This window comes from Colletes latitarsis, chromosome 14 (assembly GCF_051014445.1).
Source record: "Colletes latitarsis isolate SP2378_abdomen chromosome 14, iyColLati1, whole genome shotgun sequence".
In the NCBI taxonomy this organism is placed as follows: Eukaryota; Metazoa; Arthropoda; class Insecta; order Hymenoptera; family Colletidae; genus Colletes; species Colletes latitarsis.
This window is the reverse complement of record NC_135147.1, coordinates 6919870-6936125: the sequence shown is the minus strand read 5'-3', so window position 1 is coordinate 6936125 and position 16256 is coordinate 6919870. Positions and strand designations below refer to the sequence as shown.

The 16256-nt window shown below is 58.2% G+C and overlaps 2 protein-coding genes across 2 annotated transcripts; both read left to right on the top strand.

Moving 5' to 3' along the window:
* The first annotated feature begins 4965 nt into the window (after positions 1–4965).
* Positions 4966–5424, top strand: LOC143350230 (uncharacterized). The gene has a single exon (XM_076782182.1). The coding sequence runs from the start codon at positions 4966–4968 to the stop codon at positions 5422–5424; it is 459 nt and encodes a 152-aa protein (XP_076638297.1).
* Positions 5425–5469: 45 nt separating this feature from the next.
* LOC143350228 (uncharacterized) lies at positions 5470–6339 on the top strand. Its single transcript, XM_076782180.1, has one exon. It carries the CDS (start codon positions 5470–5472, stop codon positions 6337–6339), a length of 870 nt encoding a protein of 289 aa, XP_076638295.1.
* The last annotated feature ends 9917 nt before the right edge of the window (positions 6340–16256 follow it).

Genomic DNA, 16256 nt, shown 5'->3' with positions numbered 1-16256 from the left:
GCTAGTAACAAGGCAGTAGTCTAGTAAGCAAGCAGCAGGCTAGTCAGAAGGCAGTTAGCTAGTAAGAACGCAGTATGCTAATAAACATGCGGTAAGCTAGAAAGCAAGCAGCAGGCTAGTCAGAAAGCAGTTCGCCAGTAGGAAAGCAGTATGCTAGCAAGCAAGCAGTAATCAAAAAAGCAAGCAATGAGCTAGTAAGCTAGCAGTAAGCTGGCAAGCAAGCAGTAGGCTAGTAAGCATGCAGTAAGCGAGTAAGTTAGCAGTAGGCTAGCAAGTACGACTCGGTGTTGCGGGCCGCTTCCCCGACGGCGTCAGCACGGTGTGTTATGCGGATGACACACTGGTGCTGGCCGTCGGGGCGCACTGGGGGAGGGCCATGCGTCGCGCGGAGGAGGGGTCGCCACGCGTCGTCGACCGGATCAGGGGGATGGGGATGGCGGTGGCGATCCATAAGACCGAGGTGATTGCGTTTCATTCACCTCGGCAGGATCCGCCACCGCCTCTGATCCGGGTGGGTGGGGCTGACATCGAGGTGAAGCCCCAGATCAGGTATCTAGGGCTGATCCTCGATAGCCACTGGCGTTTCGAGGAGCATTTCCGCTGCCTGGTCCCCCGGTTGGAAAGGATGGTTGCGGCTCTGGGCCGGATTCTGCCCAACCTGGGGGGCCCGGCGGGCCGAGTTCGTCGCCTCTATGTGGCAATGGTCCAGTCGGTGGCCCTATACGGGGCCCCCGTCTGGGCGGACGACCTGGCTGCCTCCCGGCGCAGCATGACTATGCTGCGTCGGGTGCAGAGGCGCATGGCGCTCAGGGTCGTCCGCGGGTATCGGACCATGTCACATGAGGCGGCGACGGTTCTAGCGGGGATGCCGCCCATGGACCTGCTCGCGCGGTCGCACGCGGTGATGTACCGGCACCGCGTCGACCGTCGCGCGGGGGTGGGGGCGGTCCCGGGCGGGCAGGAACCTGCTTGGGGCGATTTGAAGCGCCAGGCCCGGCAGTCCGTGTTGCTCGCGTGGCAGGAGCGGCTGGCTCTGCCAACCGCGGGGCACCGGACTGTCGGGGCTGTTCGGCCACTCCTGAAGGAGTGGCTGGACAGAGGTCATGGCAGCCTCACCTACCGGCTGGCACAGGTATTTTCCGGGCATGGCAGCTTCGGAAGATACCTGTGCCGGATAGGGAAGGAGCCGACGGCGCGTTGCTGCCACTGCGACGCTGAGCAGGACACGGCGGATCATACCCTGGAGGTATGCCCCGCGTGGGAGGGGGAGCGCCGTGTCCTGGTCGGCGTCGTCGGGCGGGATGTCTCGCTGCCGGGCGTGGTGCGCGCCATGCTCGGCAGCGAGGAGAAGTGGAAGGCCGTGGCCTCCTTCTGCGAGAACGTAATGTTGCAGAAGGAGGCCGCGGGAAGGGAGCGCGAGCTTCAGCGGCGCGCTGAAGCTCGCGCTCGTGCGGTGGCCCGAGGTCGTCGCCCGGTCGCGAGGCGTCGCGGGCGGCCGTCTCGGCGTGGCGGATGACCTAGGCTGGGAGGGGGGTCCTGAGGGGACCCTCCTCCCGCCAGGCGGCGCCGGGTCGGACCGGTTGGGGGTAGGAGTGCCTCACCCTACCGGTCCGACGCAAGGGGAGGCACCCTCGGCGGTCTGGTGCAGCCATGAACGCCCGGCCGCCGAGGGGTGGAAACGGGGTCGCGGGCAGTTGCGAGTTGGGGCTCGCAGCCGCCACTAAACGCGGCCCCGGAACGGATAGCGGCGGGATGGAGTGGCTCCGTCCCGCCGCTATGAGGCAGTGTGTCTACTGGGGGGACCAATTGTCCCCCCGGGGGATGGGCGCGAAAGCGGGGACACGGGGAGGATACCGGAAGAATGCTTCGAGCGATTCCCGGTATCCCCCCAAAGCGTGCCGAAGGGTCACCGTGGGGTTTTTAGTGGGTAGGTCCCGCGCCTGTCGTTGTACGGGCGCGGGGAATCCCACACACCCCTCCCACCTCTCCCCAAGGAGGTGGGAGGGAGTCTTTCGAAGATTTTCCCCACGACAAAAAAAAAAAAAAAAAAAAAAAAGCAGTGAGCTAGTAAGCGAGGAGTATCTAATAAGGATGCAGTATTGTTCCGTTTCGTCGAACGGAAAGTTCCACTGATGGTAGCGAGCATGCGCGCGAGCTCACGGGCGATCGTGCTCGCGATTCGGCAAAATTCGGAAATTTTCGGGTCAGGCTTGAGCGAGCTGGATCGCGGTACGCGATTGCCGTTCAGATTCAATACCAATACCAAACAATTAAGTGCGAGCGGTGTGACCTTCCAAATTAATTTCAAATCGTTTGTTTTACCGAACTCTCATACTTCTTTGTGACGGGATTCATCAACTATAACCATTTACGCCTGAATTTATTGTTTCTGTTAATCCGGTGAAGTTTTGTGCTTTATAAAGTTACAACTTGTTAAGAGTTCAGTGTTCATTCTCCAAACCTCGCCGTCCAGTCCTTAAGAGAAAGGGGCGAATCAGCTCTCATTCCAAACAGAACATTTTGGTCCTTCGAGCCGCATTGGAGCCGAGGAAGAGGCCGATCTAAATCGAAAATGAACTCAATTGAAGAATTGCTGCAGTAGCAATCGCAAGCGATGCGTTCGATCGATCGCGCTCTTACCAATTTTAAAAAACTGGGTCAGGCAAAAATGACGGTCGCGATTACGCAAAACCGCATGGCGATGATCAAGGAAACCTTAGCACAATGCCAGGGTTTGGACGCAAAAATCTCAGCCATGGCCGATCATAAAAAAGGCCACCTACACCTACTTCGTGGAAGACCTATTGGCAACATGCGAAGAGAAATATCAGAAGGCATTGGACTTCATGGCGGAAGTCCTCATGGGGGTGTCTCCTCCACCGGATCCAGCAGCGGCCAACGGTCAGAATTTGAACGTCGCTCCGCAACATCCGACGGCCCATCTACCCAGGATTAACTTTCCCACGTTCGAGGGCGCATTTGAACATTGGGAAAGTTTCCGTGACCGCTTCACCTCCATGGTCATCGACAACCAGTCCTTGTCCAACGTGGAACGCCTCCATTTCTTGCACGCGTCGTTGAAGGGCGAAGTGAGCCTCTCGGTGAGTCACCTACCGGTCACAGTCCATAATTTTGAAGTCGCGTGGAAAATAATAACGTCTCGTTACGAAAACAAGCACCGACTTATATCCACCCATTTGAATGTGTTGTTTACATTACCGACCGTTGTGTCCGAGACTCAATTTGAACTGCGGGCGTTGCGTGACAAACTTAATATGTCGATCGAAATGCTACGAAACCTTGACAGGTCAGTCGACCATTGGAGCGACATTTTCGTTTTTCTCGGTACACAAAAGTTAGATCGCGCGACGCGGAAGGCGTGGGAGTTTAATCTGGGTGACACGACCGTGTTTCGCACGTACCGCGAATTCGACGCGTTTTTAGAAAAAAGAATTCGCGCTTTAGAAGCGATGCCGGTCACTAAACGCGACAAACCGAGCGAACCAGAAAAACCAAAATCGATTTTGCCGGAAACCTTCCACGCGCATTCAACCGCTACTAGCAAAATTTCGTGCGCATTGTGTAAACAAAATCATCCCATTTATCAATGTTCCGAGTTTTTGGGAAAATCCCATTCCAAGCGCTATCAATTAATCAAGCAACAAAACCGGTGCGTCAATTGCTTTTCCGTCGGCCATTCCACTGCACTGTGTAAGAATCCGCACTGTTGTAAGGAGTACCATCAAAGGCATCACACGTTGTTGCATTTCCCGGTAAACAAAAATTCCTCGGTCACAACGTCAAGGGCTGGTTCTTCGATATATAAAGACCAAATCGAAATTAGTTCAAATTTAGCGTCGAATTCACCGTTGAATGTAACTGTTCTCCTTTCAATAGAGCGGGTTCAGGTGCATTCCCCTCAAGGCAGGTGCGTTACTGCAAGAGCCCTTCTCGACCAAGGGTCAGCAGCGACCCTCATTACCGAAAATTTAGCGCAACTGCTCCGTTTAAAACGAACATCACAATACACGCGAATTAGTGGAATTGGCGAGAAACACTCTTTCGCACATCAAGTAGCGTCTATATCAATTACACCTGCGGACCAGATCGAGCCTGCATATTCGACGACCGCGATTATAATGCAAACATTGACCAGGTATGTCCCATCTCGCCAGAAACAAAACGTTACATGGCCTTACCTTGCAGGGCTAAATCTGGCGGACAAGGATCCTATGAGCTCCAACCCTATTGACATTGTTATTGGTGCGGATTTATACGGGCAGCTATTACTCCAAGGCGTCATTCGGGGCTCAGGGTATGTCCCGACCGCGCAAAGCACGGCCTTGGGCTGGATCCTGTCCGGTCCCATCCAAATTCCCGGCCCCGATGACGTCCACATCCACCATTTGTCCGTCCTCGAACACCTTGATCACAATCTGCGCCGCTTCTGGGAAGTCGAGTAGCTCCCAACTCCCGCGATTTTGACACCTGACGAACAAAATTGCGAACGTCATTTCGCTGAAATTCATTCGCGAACCTCAGAAGGCCCTTACATTGTCCGATTGCCGTTTCGAGACGACCGACCGATTCACCTCGGAGATTCCACATCGAAAGCGCTTAGCAGTTTGCGATCTCAAGAGAATCGCCTAAAACGAGACCCCAATTCCAAACGCGAATATCAGGAATTTCTTTCGGAATACCAGTTTCTTGGGCATATGCGAAAGGTGGATCCACCGTCGCCTATAGCACCTCCAAATGCTTATTACATTCCGCACCATCCTGTTATTCGCCAAGCTAGTCAAACGACGCGTCTTCGCGTTGTTTTCAACGCTTCCAGCCAGCACTTCAAATGGCAAATCCCTTAATCAACATTTGCACAGTGGGCCAAAACTCCAACAGGACCTGATCGCAATCCCGATTCGCTGGCGTCAATTCCAATTTGACTACGCAGCCGACATCGAAAAAATGTATCGGCAGATCCTCGTTCACCCTCACGACGTCGATTTTCAGCACATCCTTTGGCGCGAGTCTCCTTCTGCTCCGATTGACGAATACCAGCTGCTCGCGGTAACATATGGCACAACTCCAGCGCCATATCTTGCTCTCAGAGTGTTGAGACAATTAATAGAGGACGAAGGTTCCTCCTACCCGGACGCAGTGCAAGTTTTAAGCTATCAAGCGTACGTTGACGACTTCCTCTTCGGAAGTGACGACCTCACGTCACTGCGCCTGATCCGCAACCAGACGATCCTATTGGTTCAAAAGGGAGGCTTTTCGTTACGCAAATGGACGAGCAACGACAGCCGGCTGATGTCCGACATCGACGAGGCCAATCACGGTTTAGCCGTCAGTACATTCCTTCAAGTCGACGAAAATATTTCTGTGCTGGGCCTAACGTGGAACTCTGTCACAGACCAGTTTTAGTTCCATGCATTGACTTCACGCAATCAAGTTACCACCAAGCGCGAAATGCTTTCTTCAATCGCCAAATTATTTGATCCTATGGGCTGTGTCGCTCCATTTGTCGTACTAGCCAAAATTCTCCTCCAACAACTCTGGTCCTTGAAGTGCGACTGGGATGATACAGATCCGCCATATCATCTTCAAGAATGGCGCTTATTTTGTTCCGAATTTGCCGAGTTCCATTCACTCACCATTCCTCGGAAAACCTCGCCAAGAGTTACCACCACTCAAAGCCTTCACGGCTTTTCGGACGCTTCAACAAAGGCATATGCTGCGGTGGTCTATCCCCGAAGTGTTCTCGAGGATGGGACAGTCAGTTCGGCCCTTCTAACGGCGAAAACTCGCGTTGCTCCGGTAAAAACGGTCAGCGTCCCTCGATTGGAGCTATGCGCTGCTCTACTCCTTGCTCGATTGATCAAGTTCATTCAGACGTCCCTGATGAACAGGCCAATGGATTGTCACTGTTGGACGGATTCTCAAATCACGTTAACGTGGGTGAATCAATCACCTTCGCGGTGGAAAACGTTCGTGGCGAACCGCGTTGCCAAGATTCAAACTCTTGTGCCCCAATCAAGCTGGCATCACGTCCCGACAGATGAGAATCCAGCGGACTGTGCTTCCCGTGGAATCTCATTATCCGAGTTAAAATCTCACCGATTATGGTGGTTAGGACCACAGTGGCTTCGAAAGAATCCCCAGGAGTGGCCCCATTCAGGTTACGTCACTGCTCCGGATGCTTCCGAGGAGGAAAGGCGTCAAACCATCAAAATCCTGACCGCTACCGCAGCTCCCTGGGAATTAGAACAACGATATTCCTCTTGGCCAAAACTTCTCCGAGTCATCGCATATGTTAAGCGTTTCATCGACAATCTCTGAACGCAAGCGAGACAAAGGGATCCACTCACCCAACCCATTCCGTCACCCAAGGCGTCTCTCTCAATTTTGAGTCCCAATGAGATTCACTGGGCCGAAATGTTTTGGGTGCGGCGCATCCAATCGGAGGTATTCCCGGTAGAAATGAATGCTCTCCGCAAAACTCACCCGGTGTCGAAATCGAGCCCTCGGAAATCCTTGAACCCCTTCCTCGATTCGGACGGCTTGATTCGCGCAAGAGGCCGCCTGTCAAACGCACGATTATTTGTAAAAGCCAAGACACCGATTATTTTAAAAGCTCATCCACTCCTAACACTCCTCATTACAAGCACTCATCGTCAACTCCTTCACGCCGGCCTCCAACTCACTCTCGCCTATCTACGGAACCATTACTGGATCATCCGAGCGCGAACGACCATGCGAGCTGTCCTTTATCGGTGTGTAGCATGCACTCGTGAAAGGGCTGCCATTCCGCAGGAGCTCATGGGGTCCTTGCTGGCTCCGCGTGTTGAACAAGTAGAACGGCCATTCACTCACACCGGGGTCGACTATGCACGGCCGATTCAAGCCCGGACAACACCAGGCCGGGGTCATAAAGCATACATTGCGATCTTTGTTTGCTTGACAATTAAGGTGGTCTATATTGAGCTCGTAAGTGATTATAGTTCCCTCAGGGGCTGCCAGCCTTTCAGCTGCAGTACGGGCTTAACGAACCCGGGGTACCCGAGTCATACACACACCGGAAGCCTCCTGTTGGTCGTCACAACGACCCATTCACAATTCCCTATTGGTTTTGTGAATGGTACGTGACGGCAGGAGGAACGGGGGTCTTGGCTTAACCGCCTGGGCCACGAGTATGGCGACTCTATAAAATCGCCCTCCAATCCTAAGCTATGGTGCGCGGCGATGGGATGCATGGTTGGGGGAGAAGGCCCAATCCCAAGCGACCACCTCCGGGGAACCTGCCGAACCCCCGGAGTATTAGGCTTACCCGGGTAAGGCGGCTCTGCCCGGGTGGACCTTTATTTCCGACCATCTCGTGGGACTATTATGGACACAGGAAATAAAATGGGGATGGGGCGGGTTTTGTCGGTTGGGGAGGACGGAGACGGGGTTGGGGTTAGGGTGGCGGCGCTCGCGCCCCACTCAGCGCCAGGTCCGGCTTCGTGGAGGGTGGAGGAGGACGACGAGACGGCGTCGGTCTCGTCCTTCTCCTCCAGCACGAGCCACATAGGCTCTAAGAGGAAGAGGACGGGGCAGGCCGTCGTCGAGGTGGGCGGGGCGATGAGCCCGTCGGTGAGGCTGAGTTGCCTCAGGGACGAGGTGACCGAGGAGATATCGGAGAGGATCTCCTCGTCCCTGAGGCGGGTGGAGAAAGTCGCCGCTGCCTGCGCCTTTAAGGGGCAGAAAAGCGGTGGCGCGGAGGCCCTGAAGGCCGCGGCGGAGGAAATGAGGGAAGCGGCGCGGGAGCTCAGAGGGCGGAACGCCCGTCTGCAGCTCCTGTTGGAGGAGGAGCGACAGGGGAGGAGGAGGACAGAGACGCTGTGGAACAGCGCGGCCCTCCCTCCCATCCTCCCTCCTCCTCCACCGCCGCGTCCCTCGGCGGAGGTAAATAAGCGGAGTGCGGCGGCAGTGGTGCGGGGCACCGCAGGCCCCTCCACCCACACTCCGCCCGTGAAGAAGTCCCCGTCCTCCTCAGAAGACGATCTTCTGAGGAGGATTGGGGACATGATTGATGGCAAGCTGGCCGCCTTCCGGGAGGAGCTCCTCGCCGGAAGAGCGGTCAGCAGGAAGGCGGTGCCTCCCCGACCTGTTCCGGTACAGTCGGGGAAGGCAAAGAAGGGCGGAGTGAAGCCTCCGCCCAGCGTTGCGGCACCAGGGCCCCGGGTCGCGACCCCCAAGGGGGGTGGTGCACCCGTGGTCGCGGTGGTCGCGTCCTCCACAGCACCCTCCCAAGGGGGGGTGGCGTGGAGTGAGGTGGTGGGGCGGAAGGCGAAGCGGGCGGCGAGGAAGGCCTCGCAACCGCAGCCTCCGCCTCCGCCGGCGGCGGCCAAGGTAAAGGCCGCGAAGGTCGGGAAGGCACGACCAGGTCGTCCCCCAAAAACGGCAGCGGTGACGCTGACCGTTGCGCAGGGGGGCGACCTGACCCTCGCGGAGGCGATGCGGCTCGCCAGGGAGAATATCTCCCTGGAAGAGCTGGGCATCGCCTCCGTGAGGGCGAAGAGGGCCGTGACCGGGGGTCTCTTGCTGGAGATCCCCGGTGCAGAAAGCGGCGCGAAGGCGGATCGTCTCGCCCAGAGGCTCCGGGAGCAGCTGGGCGAGCGAGGGGTCCGGGTCGCCCGGCCCACGAAGCGCACGGAGATGCGCGTTTGTGGGCTAGACGACTCGGTCAGCGCACAGGATGTGTCCCGTGCCCTTGCGAGGGCGGGGGACTGTCCTGTGGAGGACCTGCGGATCGGAGAGATCCGCAGGTCGCCCTCCGGCCTCGGGTCGGTGTGGGCCCGGTGCCCCCTCTCCGCCGCCCGTAAGGTGGCGGAATCCGGGAGGGTGTTGGTGGGGTGGGTTTCGGCGCGAGTGGAAATCCTCGCGCCGCGCCCGCTCCAGTGTCACCGCTGCCTCGAATTGGGGCACGTGAGGCAGTGGTGCACCTCGCCGGTGGACCGCAGCGGTCAGTGTTACCGCTGCGGTGCCAAAGAGCACCGTGCGAGCCAGTGCTCGGCGGCCCCCCACTGCCCGCTGTGTGCGGACATGGGGAGGCCAGCCGATCACAGGGTGGGGAGCAAGAAGTGCTCCCCCCCCTCCCGGAAGGAGAGGAAGAGGCGGGCTGCACCGGCTCCGTTGCCGAGGGCGGTGGCATCGTCCTCCATGGAGGTGGACGGTGCTACGGGGACGGACGGCCGGGAGGAGGCTGGCGCGGCCATTAATTAATGCCGCCCCGCCTCCTCCTCCAGGCCAACCTCAACCACTGCCGCGCGGCACAGGACTTGATGTCCCAAGTCCTCGCGGAGTGGGGGGTTGGCCTGGCGGTCGCCGCCGAGCCGTACCGCGTCCCTGATCACCCTCATTAGGTGGGCGACGCGGACGGCTTGGTGGCGACGGTATGGGGAGGGGGCGACGGGTCCCCACCGTTCTCCTTGTTGGAGCGCGGTCGGGGATTCGTCGCCGTGGACTGGGGGGGAGTCGCTGTGGTGGGGTGCTACATTTCGCCCCGTAGCGGTCACGCTGCGTTCGAGCTGTACTTGGCCGAGGTCGCGGCATGTGTGCAGCGCTACGCGGCCCGGCCGGTGCTGGTCCTGGGGGATTTTAATGCCAAGTCGGTGGCTTGGGGATCCCCCAGGACCTCCGTTCGCGGCGGGATCCTGGGCGATTGGGCGGCCGGGCTCGACCTCCGGGTATTGAACCGGGGGTCGGAGCACACATGCGTGCGGCGATATGGGGGGTCCATCGTGGATGTTGGATTCGCGACCCCCAACGCCGTGCGCATGGTGTCGGGTTGGCACGTGGTCGCGGGGGCAGAGACACTCTCCGATCACCGGTACATCCGGATGGAGGTCTCTGCCGCCGCGAGTGCATCCCGACACGGCCGCCTGCGTGGCGCCCCACCACGCCGCTGGGCGCTTCGGCGCCTGGACAAGGACGCCCTGATGGCAGCTGCCCTCGCTGCAACTTGGCCGCAGGGAGCGGCCGAGTTGCCGAGCATACAGGAGGAGGTCGCCCGGCTCGGAGCATTGGTCGCGGGTATTTGCGACGCGGCGATGCCTCGGGTCGGGCGGGCTTCTCCTCGCCGGGCGGTGTACTGGTGGTCGGACGCGATCGCGGAGTTGCGAGTCGCGACTGTCCGCGCCCGACGCCAGTACACCCGCGCGCGCCGTCGTCAACGTACAGGCGACGGCGTGGCGCGAGCGAGGGCAGCTGATGACCTGTATGGAGCATACCGCGTGGCGCGGGTCGCTCTGCAGGTCGCCATCAAACGGGCCAAGACCCAGGCATGGAAGGAGCTCCTCCAGACCCTTGATGACGATCCATGGGGGCGCCCATATAAGGTGGTGCTGAATAAGCTCCGCCCGTGGGCGCCCCCCTTCACCGAGGGTCTTGACCCCCGGCTGCTGGAGGACGTGGTCAATACACTCTTCCCAATTGGGGAGAGGGGACCGCGTCCTCCGGCGGCGGCGGCTGTCCCAGTGGAGTGGACGGCCGAGCTGGGGGTCACGCAGGAGGAGCTGGCAGCGGCCATCAGACGGCTCGGGGTTCGTAACACGGCCCCGGGTCCGGATGGTGTGCCCGGCCGGGTTTGGGTCTTGACCCAGGGCGTCCTTGGGGCCGACCTCAGGCGGTTGTTCGACCGCTGCCTGAGGGACGGGCGATTCCCCCCCAGTTGCAAGGTGGCGAGGATGGTCCTCCTCCGGAAGGAGGGTCGGCCCGCGGAGTCTCCCTCCGCATACCGGCCCATTTGTCTCCTCGACGAGGTGGGCAAGCTCTTCGAGCGTGTGATTGCTGCCCGCCTCGTCGAGCACCTGTCGCGGGGTGATCCCGGTCTGGCCGACTGCCAGTTCGGTTTCCGGGGGGGCCGATCGACTATCGACGCGATAGGTCGTGTGAGGGCCCTCTCGGAGGCGGCCGTCTCCCGGGGAGGGGTGGCATTGGCAATATCCTTGGATATTTTGCCAATGCCTTTAACACCCTCCCCTTGGAAGAGATAAGGAGGGGACTCGAATATCATCGAGTCCCCCCTTGTCTCAGGGCGGTCGTCGGGGATTATCTCCGCGGCAGGTGGATCGAGTATCCGGGCCGGGATGGTGATATGCGGAGGGAGGTGTACTGCGGTGTTCCGCAGGGGTCGGTCCTCGGGCCACTCCTGTGGAACATCGCGTACGACTCGGTGTTGCGGGCCGGCCTCCCCGACGGCGTCAGCACGGTGTGTTATGCGGATGACACACTGGTGCTGGCCGTCGGGGCGCACTGGGGGAGCGCCATGCGTCGCGCGGAGGAGGGGTCGCAACGCGTCGTCGACCGGATCAGGGGGATGGGGATGACGGTGGCGGTCCATAAGACCGAGGTGATTGCGTTTCATTCACCTCGGCAGGATCCGCCACCCCCTCTGATTCGGGTGGGTGGGGCTGACATCGAGGTGAAGCCCCAGATCAGGTATCTAGGGCTGATCCTCGATAGCCACTGGCGTTTCGAGAAGCATTTCCGCTGCCTGGTCCCCCGGTTGGAAAGGATGGTTGCGGCTCTGGGCCGGATCCTGCCCAACCTGGGGGGCCCGGCGGGCCGAGTTCGTCGCCTCTATGTGGCAATGGTCCAGTCGGTGGCCCTATACGGGGCCCCCGTCTGGGCGGACGACCTGACTGCCTCCCGGCGCAGCATGACTATGCTGCGTCGGGTGCAGAGGCGCATGGCGCTCAGGGTCGTCCGCGGGTATCGGACCATGTCACATGAGGCGGCGACGGTTCTAGCGGGGATGCCGCCCATGGACCTGCTCGCGCGGTCGCACGCGGTGATGTACCGGCACCGCGTCGACCGTCGCGCGGGGGTGGGGGCGGTCCCGGGCGGGCAGGAACCTGCTTGGGGCGATTTGAAGCGCCAGGCCCGGCAGTCCGTGTTGCTCGCGTGGCAGGAGCGGCTGGCTCTGCCAACCGCGGGGCACCGGACTGTCGGGGCTGTTCGGCCACTCCTGAAGGAGTGGCTGGACAGAGGCCATGGCAGCCTCACCTACCGGCTGGCACAGGTATTTTCCGGGCATGGCAGCTTCGGAAGATACCTGTGCCGGATAGGGAAGGAGCCGACGGCGCGTTGCTGCCACTGCGACGCTGAGCAGGACACGGCGGATCATACCCTGGAGGTATGCCCCGCGTGGGAGGGGGAGCGCCGTGTCCTGGTCGGCGTCGTCGGGCGGGATGTCTCGCTGCCGGGCGTGGTGCGCGCCATGCTCGGCAGCGAGGAGAAGTGGAGGGCCGTGGCCTCCTTCTGCGAGAACGTAATGTTGCAGAAGGAGGCCGCGGGGTGGGAGCGCGAGCTTCAGCGGCGCGCTGAAGCTCGCGCTCGTGCGGTGGCCCGAGGTCGTCGCCCGGTCGCGAGGCGTCGCGGGCGGCCGTCTCGGCGTGGCGGATGACCTAGGCTGGGAGGGGGGTCCTGAGGGGACCCTCCTCCCGCCAGGCGGCGCCGGGTCGGACCGGTTGCGGGTAGGAGTGCCTCCCCCTACCGGTCCGACGCAAGGGGAGGCACCCTCGGCGGTCTGGTGCGGCCATGAACGCCCGGCCGCCGAGGGGTGGAAACGGGGTCGCGGGCGGTTGCGAGTTGGGGCTCGCAGCCGCCACTAAACGCGGCCCCGGGACGGATAGCGGCGGGATGGAGTGGCCCCGTCCCGCCGCTATGAGGCAGTGTGTCACTGGGGGGACCGATTGTCCCCCCGGGGGATGGGCGCGAAAGCGCGGGCACGGGGAGGATACCGGAAGAATGCTTCGAGCGATTCCCGGTATCCTCCCAAAGCGTGCCGAAGGGTCACCGTGGGGTTTTTAGTGGGTAGGTCCCGCGCCTGTCGTTGTACGGGCGCGGGGAATCCCACACACCCCTCCCACCTCTCCCCAAGGAGGTGGGAGGGAGTCTTTCGAAGATTTTCCCCACGACAAAAAAAAAAAAAAAAAAAAAAAATACCCGGAGAACGCGGTAGTCCCGTACGGTCACTTTTTTACGCGGAGAGAGAGAACTCGCGCACTTTTAATTGTAAAAAATCAAAAGTACTTACAATTGACCAGCTGCAGCTTGATGAATGTAGCGCATGGAGGTCATGAGCATTTGGTCGGCCATGGCCTTTGCCATGGCGATCTGACCGTACGGCTGCCAGGCCCTTTTTTCCGCTTGGCCTGCGGGCCTGTAGCAGCTGAAGGCTGCAGGCCGCTACTGGACGGTCCAGGATTGGCCGGGGTCGTGTTCGCCGGCTTCTTCCGCTTTCTTTTCGGCCGCGGAGCCTGTCCAGCGGGGGCGGCCACCGTCGATGTTGGCGCGGGCGTTGCGGCTGGCGGTGTTTCCGCGGCCTTGTCGGCCCTCCAATTACAGGACCGGAGGTTGCCCTCTGGTCCCCATCGAAGGATATATTGCCCTCCGGGCACCCGGCAGTGGTATTTCCGCGCCGTTGTTAAAATCCTGGCCGGGATTCGAAAGGATTCCCGGCCGAAGCAAAGGGTGACGTCCGGCTCACTTGGGGTTTCCGCGGTGGAGCCCCCAGGGTCCGACGTCCCGAGGCTGGACGTTTCCCCGAGTTTCAGTATCCGCCCGAACCTTTCATCGATCTCGGGGTCGCCCGAGATCGAAATCTCTTCCACTCGACTCGTTTCGGAACTTGTGTCGCTCATCGTCGTTTTGGAACTGAGCGGTTTTCGATTCCGCGAATTCCGTTACGATTCGGGGGCGCTCGGATTACTCGTTACGCCCTACCAATAATCCAACTCAGATTGGTGGATTCGTAACCCCCACTAATCCGTTTGAACTTTTAGTGACAACGGTCAGGTGAGAATCAACACCGTTTATTTCTAGAAACGGTCGTTTCTCACCTTTCGATCACTATCGGCCGTTGGATGTTATGGTTTTTATGTGACCTCGTCGGCGTCGCTAACCGTTGCCGACTCGGTTTCTTCCACAGGCAGCTTACACAACCGCGTAATAGGTCGCGTAAAAATGGATTTTTCCGTGCGTATTTTAACAACACGTGCATTTCCATCCCTGCCGGTGAATACCTCCTCTACTCGTCCCATTTCCCATTGATTCGGGGGGAGGAGAGGATTTTGCACTAAAACTAAGTCGTTTAGTTTTAATGTTTTTTGGGCTGTACGCCACTTATAACGATTCTGGAGGTGCGTGAGATAATCACGTGTCCAATGCCTCCAGATTTGTTCGTGGAATTTTTGAATCGCCCTCCATCGTGTCAAACGGGAGAGTTTTTCAGTTTCCACTGATTGTGTCGGAAGCGCGTTCAGCGGACTTCCGACTAAGAAATGCCCCGGTGTGAGCGGCGCGTAATCGTCCGGGCTATCACTCAAAGCGGCAATCGGTCGCGAGTTTAAATTCGCTTCGATTTTACAAAGCAATGTTTGTAACTCTTCGCTTGTGGGAGTGAATTCACCCAGAGTCCGCTTCAGGTGAAATTTCACTGATTTCACACCGGCCTCTTGCATGCCACCGAAGTGCGGTGCACTCGGTGGGTTAAATTTCCATCTAATTCCTTTTTGACTGCATTTATTACGCATTTCTTGCGTGTTGTACACTGCTTTGAAATTTTCACGTAATTCTCGATCTGCCCCGACAAAGTTCGTTCCATTGTCACTGAAAATGCAGGACGGAACTCCCCTTCGTGCAATGAATCGATCTAATGCTGCCAAAAAGGCACTCGTCGTATAATCGTGGACGAGTTCGATGTGGATGGCCCGTGTCGCGTAACAGACAAAAACTGCTATGTACGCCTTGTGGGCGGTTTTTCCTCGACCGGCGGAGTCGCGGACACGAAAAGGTCCCGCATAATCCACTCCGCAGTTCGAAAATGCTCTCGCCTCGCGGCAACGCTCAGGTATTAAATCCTGCATGATTTGCGTGGAGGTTTTTGCCCTCCATCTAACGCATCGCATGCATCCATGGATTACCGTTCGCGCTGCATTTCGACAGCCGAGAATCCAAAATCTTTGTCTTACTGTGTACATGGTCAACTGCAATCCCCCGTGCAACGTGTCAATGTGGCACTGCCGAATTATGGGGTGCTTGGTTTCCCATGACAGTGTTGTATTTTCCAGTCTGCCTCCGACTCTCAAGACATCTTTGTCATCGAGAAAAGGGTTCAGACTTTTTAATGTTGATTTTGCTGGGATTTTTCGGTGGTTTTTCAAACACCGGTACTCCTTTGCAAAATGCGTGCGCTGGATGTAGCGGACAATTCTCTCGCTTGCGAGCTGCATCTCAGACGCGTCAACGATCTTTGCATCATACGACCTTCGCTCACCTTGCATCGGTCCCCTCAGTCGGAGACAGTATGCGGTTACGCGAAGTAGCTTATTCCAGGTCGAGAATCGAAATACAAATTCCCATTCCTTCTCCGGAATTGCTACGTGGGCGTGCACTTTGCGCTTCCCTTCTTCGGTCTCGATGGACGAAGGCGTTTTCGGCCAACAATCTTTCGATTCCGTTAGCCAACTTGGTCCTGAAATCCACAGCTTAGATTGAAGGAGTTCCGCAGCTTCCACTCCGCGCGAATTCAGATCCGCGGGATTGAAGCGGGTGGGAACGTGCCTCCATTCAGCATTCGGAAGTAACGTTTGGACCTTTGACACACGGTTGGCGATTAAAACCTTCCATGTGGAGGCGTGCTTTCTCAACCATGCCAATGCGATCGTGGAATCTGTCCAGCAGATTATTCTGTCGACCTTCAATGAAAGTGACTTCTCCACGTGCACAATAAGCTCGGCGAGCAGCACAGCGCCGTTCAATTCCAGTACAGGAATTGACTGCGTTTTAATTGGAGCCACTCGCGTTTTTGCCATTATCAATGTCGAGGAGGTGACATTGCTCATTGTGGTCACTCGTAAGTAAGTGACCGCTGAGTAGGCTGCGAGCGAAGCGTCACAAAATCCATGAATTTCCACGGAAATTGTGTCGGCTCCATAATTAATCCATCTGGGGATTTTTAGCTTATTTAAGCTGCTCCAATCCACGCAAAACGTATTCCACGTATTGAGCGTATTCGCTGAGATTTGATCATCCCACTGGATTTTCTCCAGCCATTGGGATTGCATCAGAATCTTTGCGCGAATCACGACTGGTGATAACCAGCCGAGCGGATCGAACAACTTAGCAATCTCCGAAAACAAATTCCGTTTTGTCATCGGCAAGGCAGACGGCTGAAACCGTTGCAGATTGAAATAAAAATAATCGCCGGA

Excerpts from the sequence above, each read along its gene's own strand:
- LOC143350230 (XM_076782182.1), top strand. The coding sequence starts at position 4,966 with ATGTATCGGCAGATCCTCGTTCACCCTCACGACGTCGATTTTCAGCAC.
- LOC143350228 (XM_076782180.1), top strand. The coding sequence starts at position 5,470 with ATGCTTTCTTCAATCGCCAAATTATTTGATCCTATGGGCTGTGTCGCT.